Source organism: Carcharodon carcharias, chromosome 24 (genome assembly GCF_017639515.1).
Source record: "Carcharodon carcharias isolate sCarCar2 chromosome 24, sCarCar2.pri, whole genome shotgun sequence".
Lineage (NCBI taxonomy): Eukaryota > Metazoa > Chordata > Chondrichthyes > Lamniformes > Lamnidae > Carcharodon > Carcharodon carcharias.
In genome coordinates this window covers 16575009-16596067 of record NC_054490.1, presented here as the reverse complement: position 1 = coordinate 16596067, position 21059 = coordinate 16575009, and the positions used below count along the sequence as shown (strand labels likewise).

Here is a 21059-nt window from a genome sequence, read left to right as displayed (position 1 = left end):
GGAGAGTAACGGGACACATTACAGTCACGGTGATAGGGGGTGGGAGAGTAACAGGACACATTACAGTCCCTGTAACACTGGGTGGGAGGGTAACTGGACACATTACAATCCCTGTAACAGGAGTTGGGGGGGATAACAGGACACATTACAGTCCCTGTGACAGGGGGTGGGAGAGTAACAGGACACGTTACAGCCCCTGTGACAGCAGGAGAGTAACAGGACACATTACAGTCCCAGAGACAGGGGGTGGGAGAGAAACTGACACATTATAGTCCCTGTAACAGGGGGGAGGGTAACAGGGCACAATACCGTCTCTGTGACAGCGGGGAGGTAACAGGAAACATTACAGGCCCTGTGACAGGGTGAGGGTAACAGGACACGTTGCCGTCCCTGTGATAGGGGGAGGGTAACAGGACACATTACAGCCTCTGTGACAGTGGGAGGGGAGGGTAACAGGATACATTACAGACCCTGTGACAGGGGGTGGGAGGCTAACAGGACACATTACAGTCCCTGTAACAGGGGCTGGGAGAGTAACAGGATACATTACAGTCCACGTAACAGGGAGTGGGAAGGTAACAGGATACATTACAGTCCCTGTGACAGATGGTGGGAGGGTAACAGGACACATTACAGTCCCTGTGACAGTAGGAGGGTAACAGGACACATCACAGTCACTGTAACAGGTGCTCGGAGGGTAACAGAACACATCACAGTCCCTGTAACAGGGGGTGGGAGGGTAACAGGACACATTACAGTTCCTGGGACAGGGGGCGGGAAGGTAACAGGACACATTACAATCCTTGTAACAAGGGGTGGGAGGGTAACAGGACACATTACAGTCCCCGTAACAGAGGGTGGGAGGGGAAAAGGAGACATTACAGTCCCCATGACAGGGGGTGGGAAGGGAACAGGACACATTACAGACCTTGTGACAGGGGGTGGGAGGTAAAAAAGACACATTACAGCCCCTGTGACAGGAGGAGGGTAACAGGACACATTACAGTCCCTGTGACAGGGGGTGGGAGGGTAACAGGGCATATTACAGTCCCTGTAACAGTGGGTGGGAGGGTAACAGGACACATTATAGTCCATCTAACAGAGGGTGGGAGGGTAACAGGACACATTACAGTCCCTGTAACAGGGGGTGGGAGGGTAACAGGACAGATTACAGTCCCTGTAACAGTGGGTGGGAGGGTAACAGGACACATTACAGTCCCTGTAACAGGGGTTGGGGGGGGGGTAACAGGACACATTACAGTCCCTGTGACAGGGGGTGGGAGGGTAACAGGACACATTACAGTCACTGTGATAGGAGGTGGGAGAGTAACAGGAAACATTACAGTCCCTGTGACAGGGGGTGGGAGGGTAACAGGACACATTACAACCCCTGTGACAGCAGGAGGGTAACAGGACACATTACAGCCCCTGTGACAGGAGGGTAACAGGATACATTACAGTCCCTGTGACAGGGGGTGGGAGGGTAACAGGACACATTACAGTCCCTGTGACAGCAGGAGGGTAACAGGACACATTACAGTCCCTGTGACAGGGGGTGGGAGGGAAACAGGACACATTACAGTCCCTGTAACGGGGGGAGGGTAACAGGGCACAATACAGTCTCTGTGACAGCGGGGAGGTAACAGGAAACATTACAGGCCCTGTGACAGGGTGAGCGTAACAGGACACGTTACCGTCCCTGTGATAGGGGGGAGGGTAACAGGACACATTACAGCCTCTGTGACAGGGGGAGGGGAGGGTAACAGGATGCATTAGACCCTGTGACAGGGGGTGGGAGGCTAACAGGACACATTACCGTCCCTGTAACAGGGGCTGGGAGGGTAACAGGATACATTAGAGTCCACCTAACAGGGGGTGGGAGGGTAACAGGATACATTACCGTCCCTGTGACAGGTGGTGGGAAGGTAACAGGACATATTACAGTCCCTGTGAAAGGGGGAGGGTAATATGATACATTATAGTCCCTGTAACAGGGGGTTGGAGGGTAACAGGACACTTCTTTTTGCGGGAGGGTAACAGGATACATTACAGACCCTGTGACACGGGCTGGGAGGCTAACAGGACACATTACAGTCCCTGTAACAGGGGCTGGGAGGGTAACAGGATACATTACAGTCCACGTAACAGGGGGTGGGAGGGTAACAGGATACATTACAGTCCCTGTGACAGGTGGTGGGAGGGTAACAGGACACATTACAGTCCCTGTGAAAGGGGGAGGGTAATATGGTACATTACAGTCCCTGTAACAAGGAGTCGTCGGGTAACAGGACATATTACAGCCCCTGTGACAGGGGGAGAGTAACAGGACACATTACAGTCCCTGTAACAGGGGGAGGGTAACAGGACACATTACAGTTCCAGTGACAGGGGGAGGGTAACAGGACACATCACATGCACTGTAACAAGGGGTCGGAGGGTAACAGGACATATTACAGCCCCTGTGACAGGGGGAGAGTAACAGGACACATTACAGTCCTTGTAACAGGGGGAGGGTAACAGGACACATTACAGTTCCAGTGACAGGGGGAGGGTAACAGGACACATCACATGCACTGTAACAAGGGGTCGGAGGGTAACAGGACACATTACAGTCCCTGTGACAGGGGGTGGGAGTGTAACAGCACACATTACAGTCCCTGTGACAGGGGGTGGGAGGGTAACAGGAGACATTACAGTCCCTGTAACAGGGGGTGGAAGGGTAACAGGAGACATTACAGTCCACGTAACAGGGGGTGGGAGGGTAACAGGATACATTACAGTCCCTGTGACAGGTGGTGGGAGGGTAACAGGACACATTACAGTCCCTGTGAAAGGGGGAGGGTAATATGGTACATTACAGTCCCTGTAACAAGGAGTCGTCGGGTAACAGGACATATTACAGCCCCTGTGACAGGGGGAGAGTAACAGGACACATTACAGTCCCTGTAACAGGGGGAGGGTAACAGGACACATTACAGTTCCAGTGACAGGGGGAGGGTAACAGGACACATCACATGCACTGTAACAAGGGGTCGGAGGGTAACAGGACATATTACAGCCCCTGTGACAGGGGGAGAGTAACAGGACACATTACAGTCCTTGTAACAGGGGGAGGGTAACAGGACACATTACAGTTCCAGTGACAGGGGGAGGGTAACAGGACACATCACATGCACTGTAACAGGGGGTCGGAGGGTAACAGGACACATTACAGTCCCTGTGACAGGGGGTGGGAGTGTAACAGCACACATTACAGTCCCTGTGACAGGGGGTGGGAGGGTAACAGGACACATTACAGTCCATGTTACAGGGGTGGGAGGGTAACAGGACACATTACAGTCACCATAACAGAGGTTGAGAGGGGAAAAGGACACATTACAGCCCCTGTAACAGAGGGTGGGAGGGTAACAGGACACATCACAGTCCCTGTGACAGGGTGTGGGAGGGTAACAGGACACATTACAGCCCCTGTGACAGGGGGTGGGAGGGTAACAGGACACATTACAGCCCCTGTGACAGGGGGTGGGAGGGTAACAGGGCATATTACAGTCCCTGTAACAGGGGGTGGGAGGGTAACAGGACAGATTACAGTCCCTGTAACAGTGGGTGGGAGGGTAACAGGACACATTACAGTCCCTGTAACAGGGGTTGGGGGGTAACAGGACACATTACAGTCCCTGTGACAGGGGGTGGGAGGGTAACAGGACACATTACAGCCCCTGTGACAGCAGGAGGGTAACAGGACACATTACAGTCCCTGTGACAGGGGGTGGGAGGGAAACAGGACACATTACAGTCCCTGTAACCGGGGGAGAGTAACAGGGCACAATACAGTCTGTGACAGCAGGAGGGTAACAGGACACATTACAGTCCCTGTAACAGGGGGTTGGAGGGTAACAGGACACTTCTTTTTGCTGGAGGGTAACAGGACACAATACAGTCCCTGTAACAGGGGGTGGGAGGGTAACAGGACACATGACAGCACCTGTAACGCGGGTGGGAGGGTAACAGTACACATTAGAGTCCCTGTGACAGGGGTTGGGAGGGTAACAAGGGGTGGGAGGGTAACAGGACACATTGCAGTCCCTGTGACAGGGGGTGGGAGGGTAACAGGCCACATTACAGTCCCTGTGGTTGGGGGAGGGTAACAGGACACATTACAGTCCCTGTCACAGGGGGTGGGTAACAGGACACATTACAGTCCCTGTAACAGTGGGTGGAAGGGTAACAGAACACATTACAGTCCCTGTAACAGTGGGTGGAAGGGTAACAGAACACATTACAGTCCCTGTAACAGGGGTAGGGAGGATAACAGGATACATTACAGTCCCTGTAACGGGGGGTGGGAGGGTAACAGGACACATTACAGTCCCTGTGACAGGGGGTGGGAGGGTAACAGGCCACATTACAGCCCCTGTGACTGGAGGAGGTAACAGGACACATTACAGTCCCTGTGACAGGGGGTGGGAGGGTAATAGGACACATTACAGTCCCTGTGACAGGGGGTGGGAGGGTAATAGGACACATTACAGTCCCTGTGACAGGGGGTGGGAGGGTAATAGGACACATTACAGTCCCTGTGACAGGGGGTGGGAGGGTAATAGGACACATTACAGTCCCTGTCTGTGAATCCCGGGCCTAACCCTCCTCCCCGAAGCCTCGGGCTTTCCTGCTCGCTCTCTAGCCCTGGTGGGGATTCACCTCTCCCGCTCCGCCCGGCAGCAGCTCCTCCACCGCGGTGGCCGCGGACCGGAAGATGTTGGTCCTTCTCTCTCCCTCCTTCGCCGCCCCGCCGCCCCGCAGGAGGAGCAGGAGGAGGAGGAGAAGGCGACGGAACCCGAGCGTCGCCATCTGCTTGCCCCCTATAGCAACATCTGGTACCCAAATCCCAAGCGGCATCAGCCAACGCAGCATACGCAGTGGTAAATACCGGCCCCGCGCGTTCACTGCGCATGCGCGTATCGTGGCGTGGCGCTGCGGGCGCCTCCGCCGCCTGGAAGGATGCTTCCCGTTCTAGTGACGCGGGTTCGATTCCCCCTCCATCAACCCTACAGATCCGCAGGATCTCTCTGTGCAGGGCTATCAGAACCATGTAACCATAGAAAAGTTACTACAGTACAGAAGGAGGCCATTCGGCCCATCTTGTCCATGCCAGCCCGAGGATACCCAGATCCCTGCTCTCTCTAGTTTGAGACCTGCATTGTGCCAGACCTCGATTGCCTCTAACTGGACTTTGTGATCCTGACTTTTGCTCCTGACCTCAGTCGCTGCAGAATTTCAATGCAATTCGTTCCATAAATACCAGTTATGTAACACGAGTTATGGGTGGACCATTCGGCCCCCTGAGGCTACCCCGCCACTCAATAAAATCATGGCTGATTTGAACCTCAACCCCACGTTCCCGCCGACCCTCCCCGATAACCTTTGACTCCCTTGCTCGTCAAGGATCTACCTACCTCTGCCTGAAAAATATTCATTGACTCCACCGCTCTGGGTGGGGTGGGGAAGTGACCTCCAAAGACCATAAGAGCAGAAGTAGGCCATTCGGCCCATCCAGCCTACTCCAGCATCCAGTGAGATCATGGCTGATCTGACAATCCTCCACTCCACTTTCCTGCCTTGTCCCCATAACCCTTGGCTCCCTGACCTGGTTAAAAGATTCAAGCTTCTCCCCGTCTCCATCTTAAATGGGAGACACCCCTCATTTTTAAACGGTGTCCCCCTCGTCCCCGTCTGAATTCAGAGTCAACAAGCTGTGAGAACGGAAGTCCGGTGATTCTCTGGTGCCGTTCACAATCGCAGGATGCCACGAAGCATTTCACACGCAAGGAAGCTCTTTTTGACATGCTCTCACTTGTTGAAATGTGGGAAACAGAGCACCCAATTCGCACACAGCAAACTCCTACAAACAGCAATATACAGAACTTGAGTATTCCTGAAAGGATAGGCATGTGGCCAAAGTTTCTCATCTTGCACTCGTCAGGATAAACACAAGACTGCCAAATTCCAAAAAAAACAATCACAATTTATACTGCAGGAGGGCCAGGATGTGGGCTTCGCTGGCTGGGTCCGGCATTTATTGCCCATCCCTAATTGCCCCCTTGAGAAGGTGGTGGGTGAGCTGCCTTCTTGAGCCTCTGCAGTCCCATGTGGTGTGGGTACACTCACAGTGCTGTTAGGGTGGGAGCTCCAGGATTTTGACCCAGCGACAGGGAAGGAACGGCCTATGTATTTCCAAGTCGGGATGGTGAGTGGCTCGGAGGGGGACTCGAAGGTGGTTGTATCGCCGTGTCACAGTACCTTTACAGAGCAGAAGGCGGCCATTCGGCCCATCAAGTCTGCACTGGCTCTCTGAATGGGTGTTCCGCCTGGACCCACTCCTCTGCCTTAACCTCATAACCTTGCACATTTTCTCTTTTCAGAGAGCAATCCAATTCCCTTTTGAGTACCTCGATTGAAACTGCCCCCACCACCCTTTCAGGAAGTTTGTTCCAGACTCCAACCACCCTCTGGGTGAAAACATTTGTCTGCACATCACCTTTACTCCTTTTGCCATTTATCTTAAATCTGTCCCCTCTACTCCTTGATGTTCTCTTGAGTGGGAGAGGTTACTCACTATTTACCCTGTACAATTATATAACAGGGGTAACTGGCTGTGGTTGCACAAGTTGGCATGAAGAATGGGTGGTATGGGGTGGTGGTGTCTTAGCTGTAGGTCATCAGTTTCAGATTGTTTTGTAGGAGAGACATTTGGTAGCTGTACTGTATCAGTGGGTCGCACACTTTCCTCTGAGTGAGAAGAGCACACGATTCCCACCCCAGGGCATGTCAGCACAAAAATCAGGGCTGGCACTCAACTGTAGCATTGAGGGAGTGCTGCACTGTCAGAGGGGCAGTCCTAAGGGAGTGCTGCGCTGTTAGAGGAGCAGTACTGAGGGAGTGCTGCACTGTCAGAGGGGCAGTACTGAGGGAGTGCTGCACTGTCAGAGGGGCAGTACTGAGGGAGTGCTGCATTGTCAGAGGGGCAGTACTGAGGGAGCGCTGCACTGTCAGAGGGTCAGTCCTAAGGGAGTGCTGCGCTGTTAGAGGAGCAGTACTGAGGGAGTGCTGCACTGTCTGAGGGTCAGTACTGAGGGAGTGCTGCACTGTCAGAGGAGCAGTACTGAGGGAGTGCTGCACTGTCAGAGGGGCAGTACTGAGGGAGTGCTGCACTGTCAGAGGGGCAGTACTGAGGGAGTGCTGCACTGTCAGAGGGGCAGTACTGAGGGAGTGCTGCACTATCAGAGGGTCTGCACTGAGGGAATGATGCACTGTCCATAGGTCAGCACTGAGGGAGTGCTGCACTGTCAGAGGGTCTGCACTGAGGTAGCGCTGCATGTTGGAGCGTCAACACTGGGGGAGCTGTTCAGCTAATGATGACCTGACATAGAGTTGCAGCATCAAGACTAACCATGAAGATCTCTTTTATTCCCCACTCAGTCCCTTATATCCCTCTGTTATCTTCCTCCCATTCCCCTTCCTGCCCTCTCTCATGTCCATTCTCACTGCCACTTTCTGACTATTTAGTCAATCTATATCTATGGAGTTTTCACACTCGCTATTTTAATTCTGCTTAACAACACTTGGTAGGATATTAATTAATGAGCTTTTTATTGGTTGTTCCTTGGAAATCTTCAGTGTTATTGCTTGATCTCGGTTTTACCAGAACCAGTTCTAAGTTTTCATATCCTTTGCTTAATTATCTTTAACCCCACAACTATGCAACATCACATTCATTCAATTGACTCAATAAATAGAGGCTTTGGGCCCAAAGGGAAGGAATTTATGTTAAACGTTTACATAATCCTGGTTAGGCCTCATCTGGAGCATTTGTGTGAAGTTTCATTTACTGGAGAGAACTATTCCCCTTTGAGGAGGTGAAGGAGTGAGGGGCTTTGAGGAGTAGAAGTTGAGGAGGAAATTTCACCAGAATCCTTTCCATTCTCAACTATTTATCCAAATCCCTTTGTGGGTTTTTTTCTTAATTCAGTCATGGATATGGATATACTGCCTCAGAATCACACAGTGCAGAGGAAGCCCTTCGGCCCATCGAGTCTGCACCAACACGTGAGAAACACCTGACCTTCCCACCTAATCCCATTTACCCGCACTTGGTCCATAGCCTTGAATGTTATGATGTGCCAAGTGCTCATCCAGGTACTTTTTAAAGGAACAAAAACCAAAATACCTGGAAAACCTCAGCAGGTCTGACAGCATCTGCGGAGAGGAACACAGTTAACGTTTCGAGTCCGTATGACTCTTCAACAGAGGCAACTCACCTCCCACCACTCTCCCAGGCAGCGCATTCCAGACTGTCACCACCCTCTGGGTAAAAAAAGTTTTCCTCACATCCCCCCTAAACCTCTTGCCCCTCACCTTCAACTTATGCCCCCTTGTGACTGACCCTTCAGCTAAGGGGAACAGCTGCTCCCTGTCCACCCTGTCCATGCCCCTCATAATCTTGTACACCTCGATCAGGTCACCCCTCAGTCTTCTCTGCTCCAACGAAAACAACCCAAGTCTATCCAACCTCTCTTCATAACTTAAATGTTTCATCCCAGGCAACATCCTGGTGAATCTCCTCTGCATCCCCTCCAGTGCAATCACATCCTTCCTATAATGTGGTGACCAGAACTGCAGACAGTACTCCAGCTGTGGCCTCACCAAGGTCCTATACAACTCCAACATGACCTCCCTACCTTTGTAATCTATGCCTCGATTGATAAAGGCAAGTGTCCCATGTGCCTTTTTCACCACCCCAATAACATGCCCCTCTGCCTTCAGAGATCTATGGACACACACGCCAAGGTCCCTTTGTTCCTCAGAACTTCCTAGTGTCGTGCTTGTTCATTGAATACTTCCTTGTCAAATTACTCCTTCCAAAGTGTATCACCTCACACTTTTCAGGGTTAAATTCCATCTGCCACTTATCTCCCCATTTGACCATCCCGTCTATAACTTCCTGTGGCCCAAGACACTCAACCTCACTGTTAACCACCCCGCCAATCTTTGTGTCATCTGCAAACTTACTAATCCTACCCCCCACATAGTCATCTATGTCATTTATATAAATGACAAATAATAGGGGACCGAGCACAGATCCCTGTGGTACGCCACTAAACACTGGCTTCCAGGCACTAAAGCATCCTTCTGTCATCACCCTCTGCCTCCTATAACTAAGCCAATTTTGAATCCACCTTATCAAATTACCCTGTATCCCATGTGCCTTTGCCTTCTTTATAAGTCTCCCATGTGGGACCTTGTCAAAGGCTTTGCTGAAATCCATATAAACTACATCAACTGCACTACCCTCATCTACACACCTGGTCACCTCCTCCAAAAATTCAATCAAATTTGTTAGGTATGACCTCCCTCTGACAAAACCATGCTGACTATCCCTGATCAAACATTGCCTCTCCTAGTGGAGATGGACACTCTCCTTCAGAACTTTCTCCAGTAGTTTCCCTACCACTGACGTGAGACTCACTGGCCTGTAGTTCCCTGGCTTATCTCTACAATCCTTCTTAAGTAGCGGAACCGCAATAGCTGTTCTCCAGTCCTCTGGCACCTCCCCCGTGGTCAGAGAGGAATTAAAAATTTGGGTCAGAGCCCCTGCGATCTCCTTCCAGCATTTATTATCTTGTTCGGGGGCGGCATTTAAGAGTCAACCACATTGATGTGGGTCTGGAGTCACATGTAGGTCCAGACCAGGTAAGGACATTACTGAACCAGATGGGCTTTTATGACCATGGTTTCGTGGTCATCATCATCATCATCATCATCATCATCATCAGACTTTCATTCCAGAGCTGGACACAAAATTCCAGCTGTGGCCTACCCCACGTTTTTATACCTTTCCATCATCACGGCCCTGCTTCTGGGCTCAATATCTCATCCAATGAAGGAAAGCCTTCCAGGGGCCTCCTTGACCTCCTTATCCGCCTGTACTCAGGTCCCAGGGGTTAGTATTAATTTGAGGATGCGTACTTGGGAATGGGTGTCTCAGGGAGGGTTGGGAATGTGAACTAACGGTTTGTGAATATTAAGAAGGGGCCCTCGGAGTTTGGCCGTGGGGGAAATCTGAAAACGTGGGATGCGAGGAATCCAGAAACCCAGGGAGGCAAAATTCTGACTGAAAGATCTCTTCAACTCTTCTGAAGTTTCAGTCAGTTTTAGAGAGATACGCTAAAGAAAATGGAGAGGCAATAATAAAATCAGTATAAATATTACATTTAATCGTGTTAATGTGAAATATGATTGCTTGGTTTTACTTAGAAACTCACTTTAAAGTTTAGACATTTCTGTGAGTGATTTAAAAAAAAGTAGGCGATTTTATTTCACAAAAACTCTTATCCGCCCTTCCACCTCCTGAACCTACCAATGCCCTTTCCCCACAGTCCTGCAATAATTCCCTCTTCAATATTAGTCCAATTCCCCTTTGAATGTCGGTCTGGGATTTGCTCCCACCGCCCCTTTCAGGCAGTGCGTTTGGACCACGTCACCGGGCTGCACAAAATTGACCCCGTCTCCCACATATCCTCGGGGTGTGGTACAGGACAAGGAGCTGGGAGACGTCAAGTGGGCCCTCTACAGAGGAGGGTGCAGTTACAGCATTAACCATTTAATACAGGGCGTCTCGGTGATACAGTAAAGGTCCTTGCTTGAAGTTGCAGTTGCGTTCCTGAAAAACTGTGGCTTTATGTGGAACAACTTCAAGTGAATCATGGGTTCCCACAGGAATCATTGCTAAAACCAGAGTTAGGTTCCTTCGGATATTTCTCACCCAGAAAAAACCCAATGCACACGTTGAAATACTGTACCGCACATGTACAGCACTGTGCATTCCCAGCTGGAATACCTTAAATCAAATAAATCACTGGATATGACAGAAATGTCTCTACTGGTGATTCTTCCTCTTTTCCTCCTGACAGGGGTTTCTCAAAGAAAGCAAGATCCAACGATGTGAGGGATAGCCAGCTAGCTACTATGGCAGAATTACTGGAGTCTTACAAAACACAGGAGAGAGAGGTTTCAAGTTGTTCCTCTTTTCAGGCTAGGAACTGATCTACTGCACTAACCTCACACAGGACCTGGCCACTTGGTCAGGAGCCAATCAAAACGCTGTCGCTATGCAGTTCCCACTTAAACCAGGTCTCCTTTCCTGCACCATTCTGTCCAAACTGGCACATACTGTTCCAGGACAGCAACATTGTAGAGTTTCTTTTTCCTGCTACAGCGAACATCTCTTTTAAACTGCAGCCATAGTAATTTTTAAAGCCACAGTCCAATCTTAAAGCCACAGTCCAAGAACAAATAAAAATATGTCCTTTACGCTATTTCTGTTCTCCATACAGTTGAAATACTCACCGAGCTTTGTGCTGTCAATAAGCTTAGACTCATAGATGTTTACAGCACTGAAGTAGGCCATTCAGCCCGTCATGTCCGCACCGGTCAACAAAAATCTGACAACACTAATCCCATTTCCCAGAGCTTGGCCCATAGCCCTGGAGGCTATGGTAACACAAGTGAATATCTAAATACTTCTGAAATGTTTATAGAGTTTCTGACTCAACCACCCTTTCAGGCAGTGAGTTCCAGACTCTCACCACCCTTTGGGTGAAAAAAATTCTCCTCAACTCTCCACATAGTCTTCTACCTCTTACCTTAAATCTATGCCCCATGGTTATTGACCCCTCTTCTAATGGAAAAAGTGCTTTCCTATCTACCCTATCTATGCCCCTCATAATCATATGCACCTGTATCAGGTCTTGTCTCAACATTTGCTGCTCCAAGGAAAATAACCTCAGCTTACCCAATCTTTCTTCATAGTTCAGACCCTCCAGCCCAGACAACATCCTGGTGAATCTCCTCTGCACTCTCACCAGTGCAATCACATCCTTCCTATAATGTGGCGACAAGAAGTGCACGCATTACTCCAGTTATGACCTAACCAGTGTTATGACCAATGCAGTTGGTAAAGTGGAGTTATTTAAAAATCCCAGAGGGAAACTTGAAACAACTGTCATAACCTATAATTTTAAGTGTTATGTTTGAAATGTGACTCTAAATTCCGGAATTAGACCACTAGTTCTTGAAGTTTTACATTAAACTAAATGAAACATTTCATTAATTACACAGGTTAAAATATATATACACATGGCTACAAATTACCACTATTAATTCATTACTTTTAACAAAGGTCACAGCAACCCATAGACTTAACCAAACACCAGGCAAAGCATTTTCACCTTACGAATTCAAAATGAGGTTCTTTTCACTGTGGAGCCAGTTGGAGGTTTGCAGCTGCCTTTTGACCTTACATTGCCTCTCCCTGCACACCCAAAAACTACTGAAATTATACTGACCAGCCCCATTGAAAGTTAATTCTCATTGTATCAACGACCTCTTTGAATTTCACCTTTTAACAATGAAACCCCATTCATTGTACCAATTTTATTAGTAATTTAAACATATTGCTTGGAAGCTGCTAGATAGGCGTCAGTTTTCACCCGACTTCTTGAATGCTCTATTCAAAAAATGCAAATGCACACTATCTCCCTTACATATAAAAACTAGAACATATCAAAGTATCCAGACCAGCTGGCTTTAATCCAATTAATACACACCCGCAAACTAAGCCTCTATTTTAAAACAAAAATATTTTCCAAAATATTATATGTATTAATAGATCCTCATCAAAAAATGAACTGTCAAATTCTAAAAGATAGCTTTGTTTTAATAACCCATCTCACATTATCTCCTATGCTTATTACATTATTACATTACATTACATTAATGCATGCATTAACGTAACTATATATATATATATATATATATATATACAATATATATTTATACGCAAGTCCTTGGTTTCAACAGAAATCCCTCCAGTTCAGTTTCCAGGTTTTTTTTTAAGTGTCTCAATTTCCTTTAATTTTCAAACTCTTGATAATGCATCTGCGAACAGGTTTTCTCTTCCAGCAATATGTATAATCCATAGATTAAATGGCTGTAACAATAGACTCCATCTGAAAAGCCTTGCACTTTTGACACGAAATTTCTCGAGAAATTTCAAAGGATTATGTTCTGAATAAATGAGTGTTTCTGAAGAATTGTTTGCAATGTAAATTTCAAAATGCTGCAACACTAACACCAAACTCAAAGTCTCTTTTTTGATCACTGGATATCTTCTCTGTTGTACATTCAGTTTCCATGAAAAAGACCCCATCGGATTTCAATTCCAGTGTCACCTTCTTGTAATGGTAGAGCCCCAATGCCTGTATCGCTTGTGTCAATGGCCAACTTGAATTGCTTGGCATAATTGGGTGCAGCCAACACTGGTGTTGTAGTTAATACAGTTTTCAAACTATCGAATAACTTCTGACATTCCAGTGCCCATCAAAACTACTTGGACCTTTTTAATAGTTCAGTCAGTGGAACAACCTCTTGGCTAAAATTTGGTACAAATTTCTGGTAAAAACCACTCATGCCCAGAAATCTCAAAACTTGGAATTTCACATCTCTCCGGCCCCCTTACCATGTCCAATGCTGTGGCCTACATACAGAACTTGCGCTTTTGCAAATTCACTTTTAGCCAAGTTAATGACCAAATTAGCTTCTTGTAGTCCGGTAAATAATTCTTCCAGATGCTGTAAATGCTCCTCCCACATCTGACTGAAATCAATTAAATCATCGATATTAACCGCACAATTGCTGAGACCCACAATTACTTTGTTTGTCAGTCTTTGAAATGCTGCAGGTACAATCTTCATACCAAACGGCATGACTTTAAACTGATATGGTCTACTTGGCTTTACGAAAGCTGGTATCTCCTTTGCCCTCTCCGACAATGGTACCTGCCAATATCCTTTTAGCAAGTCAATCATTGTGATTAATTCTGATTGTTCCACTTTCTCAATGCAATCCTCCAACTGTGGCATAGGACATGAATCCTCTTTTGTCACTACATTCACCTTTCGATAGTCCACACACCGTCTTTGTGTTCCACCCAGTTTCGGTACCAGTACAACAGGCGAACTCCAGTTACTGCAACGAAACTCATTGATATCATTTTGATGCATGAAATCAATTTCTTTTTGTACTTGTGATAACTTTGTTGGATTTAATCTATAAGGTTGTTGCCTTATTGAAGACAATATTTCTATACATACATCATGTAAAGCTTAATGTGTCTTTCCCAACTTATTTCCACAGTAGGTTTGTGTGACTGCAATAGCTTTTCCAAATCACATTGACACTTGCTTGGACAGTAACTCAATATTTCATTTAAATTTTCAAGTGCCCCCTCATTATCCAATTAGAGGAAAATCAATTTCAGAGTTCTGCACTTCTCCCTCTTTCTCATCATCCACCATCACTAACACCTCTTTTTGTTCCTCTTCCCTGTTAAAGTACTTTTTAAGCATATTTACATGACACACTATCTGCTTCTTTCTTCTATCTGGAGTATTTATTAAATAATTTACTTTACTCAATTTCTTTTCAATCCTGTAAGGTCCACTAATGAATCCCCTAGTACTGGTAACAAGACTAATACTTTCTCTCCAGAAACAAAACTGCAAATTTTAGTCCCGTTATTTGCTTTCACTTTCATCACTGAGACCATAACACCAAAGGACATAGGAGCAGAAATTAGGCCAATCGGCCCATCGAGTCTGCTCCGCCATTCAATCACGGCTGATAAGTTTCTCAACCCCATTCTCCCGCCTTCTCCCCGTAACTTGCTGTGGTTTTCCTGTTATTTGACATGTAGAACAGGTTCTACAGAATTTGTTTACATTCCTAAGCAATCCTGGCCAAAAAAAAAACCTCTGAATCTTTTCCTGTGTTTTCCTAATTCCTAAATGTCTCCCCATTGGAATTTCATGAGCAATCTTCAGAATCTCATTTCTATAACCTAATGGGATAACAATCTGATGAACCTCCCTCCAGTTTGCATTTGCTGAGACATAATCCGATCGCCATTTTCTCATTAATATATTCCCTCGAAGGTAATAACATACTGGAATACATTTTGCTTTGGTTTCTGATATAACTGTTTTAATTGCAAATCATTTTTGTGTAACTCCACTAACCTCTTAGAGTTAAACACTTCAACTGAACTGTCCTGCATCCCTTCCCCCTGAACAACGTTATCAAATACAGTCTACTGTATTCTTTGCTCCCAGTGCGGTCTCCTCTACATTGGAGAGACCAAACATAAACTGGGCGACCGCTTTGCAGAACACCTGCGGTCTGTCCACAAGAAAGACCCAAACCTCCCTGTCGCTTGCCATTTTAACACTCCACCCTGCTCTCTTGCCCACATGTCTGTCCTTGGCTTGCTGCATTGTTCCAGTGAAGCTCAACACAAACTGGAGGAACACCACCTCATCTTCCGACTAGGCACTTTACCGCCTTCCGGACTGAATATTGAATTCAACAACTTTAGATCTTCAACTCCCTCCTCCATCCCCACCTCCTTTCTGTTTCTTCCCCCTTCCTTTTGTTTTTTCTAATAATTTATATAGATTTTTCTTTTCCCACCTATTTCTATTATTTTTAAATCTATATATTTTATGCTCCCCCCACCCCCACTAGAGCTGTACCTTGAGTGCCCTGCCATCCATTCTTAACTAGCGCATTCGTTTAGATAATATCACTACCTTCAACACCTCTTTGTTCTTCTGTCTGTGACATCTTTTGATTATCTGCTCCTATCACTGCTTGCTTGTCCCTACAACCACACCACCCCCCTCCACTTCTCTCCCCCCACCTTAAACCAGCTTATATTTCACCCCTCTCCTAATATTCACTCAGTTCTGTTGAAGGGTCATGAGGACTCGAAACGTCAACTCTTTTCTTCTCCGCCAATGCTGCCAGACCTGCTGAGTTTTTCCAGGTAATTCTGTTTTTGTTATCAAGTACAGTGCCAGTTAATTGGATTTCGACACCTTCTTCTTGCCTTTGAACTGCCTGCTTATCTTGTTTATTTTGTTCTTCCCTATGGGCTTTTGATCTCATTATAACAAATTCAGAAAACAATCCAGAATGTTCCTTCTGTAACACCCCTGTTGAAAACATTCTACATGCTGTTCAACTACCATAGACGTCATCCACATTTGTGATCCAGCTATATCATTACCCAGAATAAATTGAACCCCTGCAATGGGCAATTTTTCCACCACTCCCACTATAACCTCACCCGTCTTCCATTTGCTCTTTAAATTTACCTTCCTCAATGGAATAGATTTAGCATCTCCATGAACCCCACTTATTATTACCTTCTCCTGCAACACTCTTCTGAGCAACAAGTATCACTATCCCACAACATTAAGGATTGACTAGCCCCTGTGTCTCTTAACATTTTAACACCTTTACCTGCCCCACCCTGTACACATGGAAAGACTTTCCCTTCAAACACAAAGTCTTTAAACATTCCTACAACCTGCTTCTCAGAATTCTCTTGAGTAAATTGTGAACACAATCCCACTTCTTTACCTTTCACTGATTCTCCCTGTTTCAACTGAACACAAACCATTGGTTTCTCCTGTGCCTGAACCTCAGAACCCACAGTAATCTTACTTCCAGAGCTTTTCTATACCCCAATAATTCCTACAGATTTTTCCTGCAACCTCCAACACACTGACTTCATCTGCCCCACTTTATTACAATGAAAACACCTCAATCTTCAAACGTCACTTCTGTACAATCAGCACCTTCCTTTTTATTCTGAGAAAAAACTTCCTGGGAACCTCCAGCTACTCCGTCTCTTCCCTGACTACCTGCCTCCCTTTCACCTTCCCACTTTTCATCCATTTCCAATTTGAAAGGGCGACAGGAAAACAGTATAGCTCTATGAACTAACTCATAATCATCAGAGATCTCTGCTGTTGGTGTTACAGAATCAGCCCTCTGTTCCTCCGCATGAGTTCTCACTACTGAAGGGATGGAATCTTTAAATTCTTCCAAAGGAATGACTTCCCTAAGAGCAGCTTAGGTTGTCTCTATTTTTAACACCCGTATCCACCAGTCAAAATTACTTTGTTTTACTCTTTCAAACTCAATATAGGTTTGCCCAGGCTGCTTTCTCAAAATCCTAAATTTCTGCCTGTTTGCTTCAGGAACCAACTCATATGCACTCAGAATGGCTTTTTTCACCACATCATAATCATAATTCACCGACATTTCTTCTGAATGTGAAGAATATACCTCATGCCCCCTACCTAATAACTTAGATTGTAACAATAATGTCCAGTTTTCCAGTGGCCATTTCATCTGTTTAGCTAGCTTCTCAAATGAAATAAAGAATGCTTCAATATCTGTTTCCTCAAACTTTGGCAGAGCTTGTATAAATTTAAACATATCCCCACTGGGTTCTACTCTGGAGATAAATCCTCCCACACATTCTGACATCTCTTTTTTAACTGCCAACATTTTCAGTTGGAATTCTCTTTCTCTCTTTCTCTTTCCTCCTTCACCATCTTCACAAATTCTAATTCCTTTTTCAAAACCATTTCTCTGTCCTTTGCTTCTAATCCAAGTCTTTCATTTGTAACTGAAGTCTCACTACCTCCAGCTGTGACTCCATAGTGTCAGGTTTCACTTCCAGCTGTAGATGTTGTGCTATACTTTTAACTATATCTGATTTCCTAGCTTCCACAGGTAACCCCAATTGTAACTTATCCGCCAACTCTGTTAACTTACTTTTGGTTATTTTCTCCCACCTAATCAGAGTTATCTCTTCTACTCCCAGGCAAGTCTTAGCAATTGCCAAAGCCACCTTTCAGTCTCACTACTTCTAAAATATCTCACCAACTCCTGAATTCAAAGAGCCTCTCGTACTCGTAAGCTTTAAGATTCACCAATTCTTAACCAATTGAGGAATTAGAAATATAATTTATCCTGGACGAGCCCCCAGTTGTTATGACCAATGCAGTTGGTGAAGTGGAGTTGTTTAAAAATCCCAGAGGGAAATTTTAAACAACTGTCATAACCAATAATTTTAAGTGTTATGTTTGCGACTCTAATCTCAGGAATCAGACCACTAGTCCTCGAGGTTTTACGTTAAACTCAATGAAACATTTTATTAATTTACACAAGTTAAAATATATACTTTTAGCCTATTTCGATCCCTTCCCCCTCCCCACTCCACCCCCACTAGGGCTATCTGTACCTTGCTCATCCTGCTTTCTACCCACAATGTCACCTATTAGCACATTTCTTAGCTAATATCACCACCATCAACACCTCTTCGTCCTTTTGTCTATGACATCTTTTGGTAATCTCCACCTATCACTGGCCCTCTATCCAGCTCTACTTGTCCCACCACCACCCCTTAAACCAGCTTATATTTCACCTCTCTTCTATTTTTCCTTAGTTCTGTTGAAGAGTCATACGGACTCAAAACGTTAACTGTGTTCCTCTCCGCAGATGCTGCCAGACCTGCTGAGTTTTTCCAGGGATTTTTATTTTTGTTTTTGTTTAAAATATATACACATGGCTACAAGTTACTACTATCATAACTTTTAACAAATTCCCAAACTAATCTCCATTAAGGCAACATATTTTCATCCTGTCCAGAGACCCGTCTCTTAACCAAACACCAGGCAAAGCATTTTCACCTCACGAATTCAAAATGAGGTTCTTTTTACTGTGGTGCCAGTTGGACCAGTTGGAGGCTTACAGCTGCCTCTTGATCTCACATTGCCTCTGCTCTGCACACCCGAAAACTACTGAAGTTATGCCTACCAGCCCCATTGAATGTTAATTCTCATTTTATCAACAACCTCTTTCAATTTTACCTTGTCACAATGAAACCCCATTCATTGTACCGATTTTATTAGTAATATAAAGATATTGCTCGGTAGCTGCTAGAAAGGCATCAATTTTCACCCCACTTCTTGAATGCTCTATTCAAAAATGCAAATTCACGCTCTCTCTCTTACATATCAAAACTACTACACATCAAAACACCCAGACTAGCTGGCTTTAATCCAATTAAGACACACCCACAAACTAAACCTCTATTTCAAAGAAAAATATTTTCCAATAACATTGCGTACATTAATAACTTCATGATACCCAGGGAATGTTCATGGATGAACTATGAGGTAACTCAGGACCGATTATGCTGATATGAGACAACTGTAGCATAATCTGACATGGGAGGGGTCTCTGGACAGGATGAGAGGGACAGAATCTTAGACAGAGAGAAGTTGAGACCACAGTCAACGGGACACAGGAAGAAAGAAGACAAGACCATGGTCAACAGAACATATTCCAGAAGGTGATGCCCCAGTGACCTTGGCAAGCAAGGACCAGAGATCGCTGTCACAACTACTGCTGTCTCTTAAGTGCCAATTTGTGTCTACCCATTGAGCTTAATAAACTTGTGCTGCTAATCAAAACATTTGGTATCCGTACCTGTTGGGTCAAGGAGTGGTTAAGATCCTAATATCTCCCTCAAAAGCCTTGTAGGACACTGGGAGACTCCTGGAATTCCCATGTGGAACAGGATGTGCACTCCACACTCCAAGCTGCACTGCCTTTCCTCTATTCAATAGACAATAAAACTTGATACTTAAATAACTGAAAACTCCCCAGCTGCTTACCAATCAGCTTCTTCTCTTCTACTGAGGTCACTCTATTTTATAGGGATGGAGAATTGGAGATGCTGTGTCTTTTTAAAATGTATTTATATAGCGGCCTTCAGGATCACAGGACATCACATAAGCACCCCAAAAAATAATAAAAACTGCCTTGTGTAGCTGAGTTGAGAATATTAAAGAGGCCCAGCCAGGTTACTGGTGAAGGTGTCACAATCTGAATGTTTAACTGAACTGCACTCATTTCTCAGACACACAGCAGTAACTCATGTATACAGGAGCCCCTAACGCTAATGGCTTCATAGCTCAGGGGTTAGAGCACTGGTCTTTGTAAACCAGAAGTCGTGAGTTCCAGTTTCATAGGAGCCTCTGCTATTTTGGCTTCTCTTCTTCAATTTGCAAGAAATATTCACTCTGCACTTGAAAAACAGCCCACAATTGATTCACTCTCCACCCACAGCCGGTATCCCAACTTTTTCCTATCTTTCAAGGAGCGGTGGTGGGGCCTGACAAGAGGGTGGGAGGAGATGTTTGGCCTGTCACGAGAAAGCCTGATTTCACTGATGGGGCCGCTATAGTTCCAGGCCACTTTGGGCTGCAGAGTGGCAATGAGATGGAGGACAGGCAGCAGAGAGGGGAGGCAGAGAGGGAGGAGGTGGAGGATAAGGAGGGTGAGGAGGAGGGTGAGATGCATGAGGAGGAGAGCGAAGAGGACGAAGAGGAGGAGAGCAAGGAGGAGGAAGGGGAGGAGGAGAAGGAAGAGGAGGGGGAAGGAGGGGAAGGGAGGAGGAGGAGGGGAGGAGGAGGAGGGGGAGGAGAGGGAGGAGGAGGGGGAGGAGGGGAGGAGCTTAGAGCAGAGGAGCAGAGGAGGAGAAGGAAAGGGAAGGAGGAGGGGGAGGGGAGGAGGAGAAGGAAGGAAAGGGAGGACGGGGAGAGAAAGAGAGGGGAGGAGGAGAAAGACCAAGCGGAGGGGAGGAGAAGGAGTAGGAAGGGGAAGGAGGAGGAAGAGGGGAGGAGTGGAGAGGAGGAGAAAGAGGGGGAGGTGAGATGGAGGAAGGGAGGGGAGGAAGAAGGGGAGTGGAGGAGGAGGAGGAGGAGGGGAGATGGCTGAGGTGAAGGAGGGTAAGGGGGAGGTGGAGGAGGTGGAGGAGGGGAGGAGGTGAAAGAGGAGGAGGAAGGGGAAGGAAGGGAGGAGGGGGAGGAAGAGAGGAGGAGGATGGGAGGTGGGAAGGAGGGGAGGGAAGGAGGAGAAAGAGGAGAAGGAGGAAGGGGAAGGAAGAGACGGAGGGAAGAGGAGGGAGAGGAGGGGGGAGGATGAGGATGGGGAGGGGTAGGATGAGGCTGGGGAGGGGGAGGGCTCTCTATAGGAGGTCGTACCCCCTCAGGGTCTTTTGGTAGCCCTTCTCCACCCTC

At 46.5% G+C, this 21059-nt stretch overlaps 1 protein-coding gene across 1 annotated transcript in view; it reads right to left on the bottom strand.

Annotated features, from left to right (window-relative positions):
• Window positions 1-4924, bottom strand: part of tmem109 (transmembrane protein 109) — a 214944-nt gene extending 210020 nt beyond the window's left edge. The window contains exon 1 of the mRNA XM_041174032.1: window positions 4702-4924. Within this exon, the coding sequence (XP_041029966.1) occupies window positions 4702-4914 (213 nt within the window). The 5' untranslated portion in view covers window positions 4915-4924. The remainder of the gene's footprint in view (window positions 1-4701) is intronic.
• Window positions 4925-21059: the final 16135 nt, after the last annotated feature.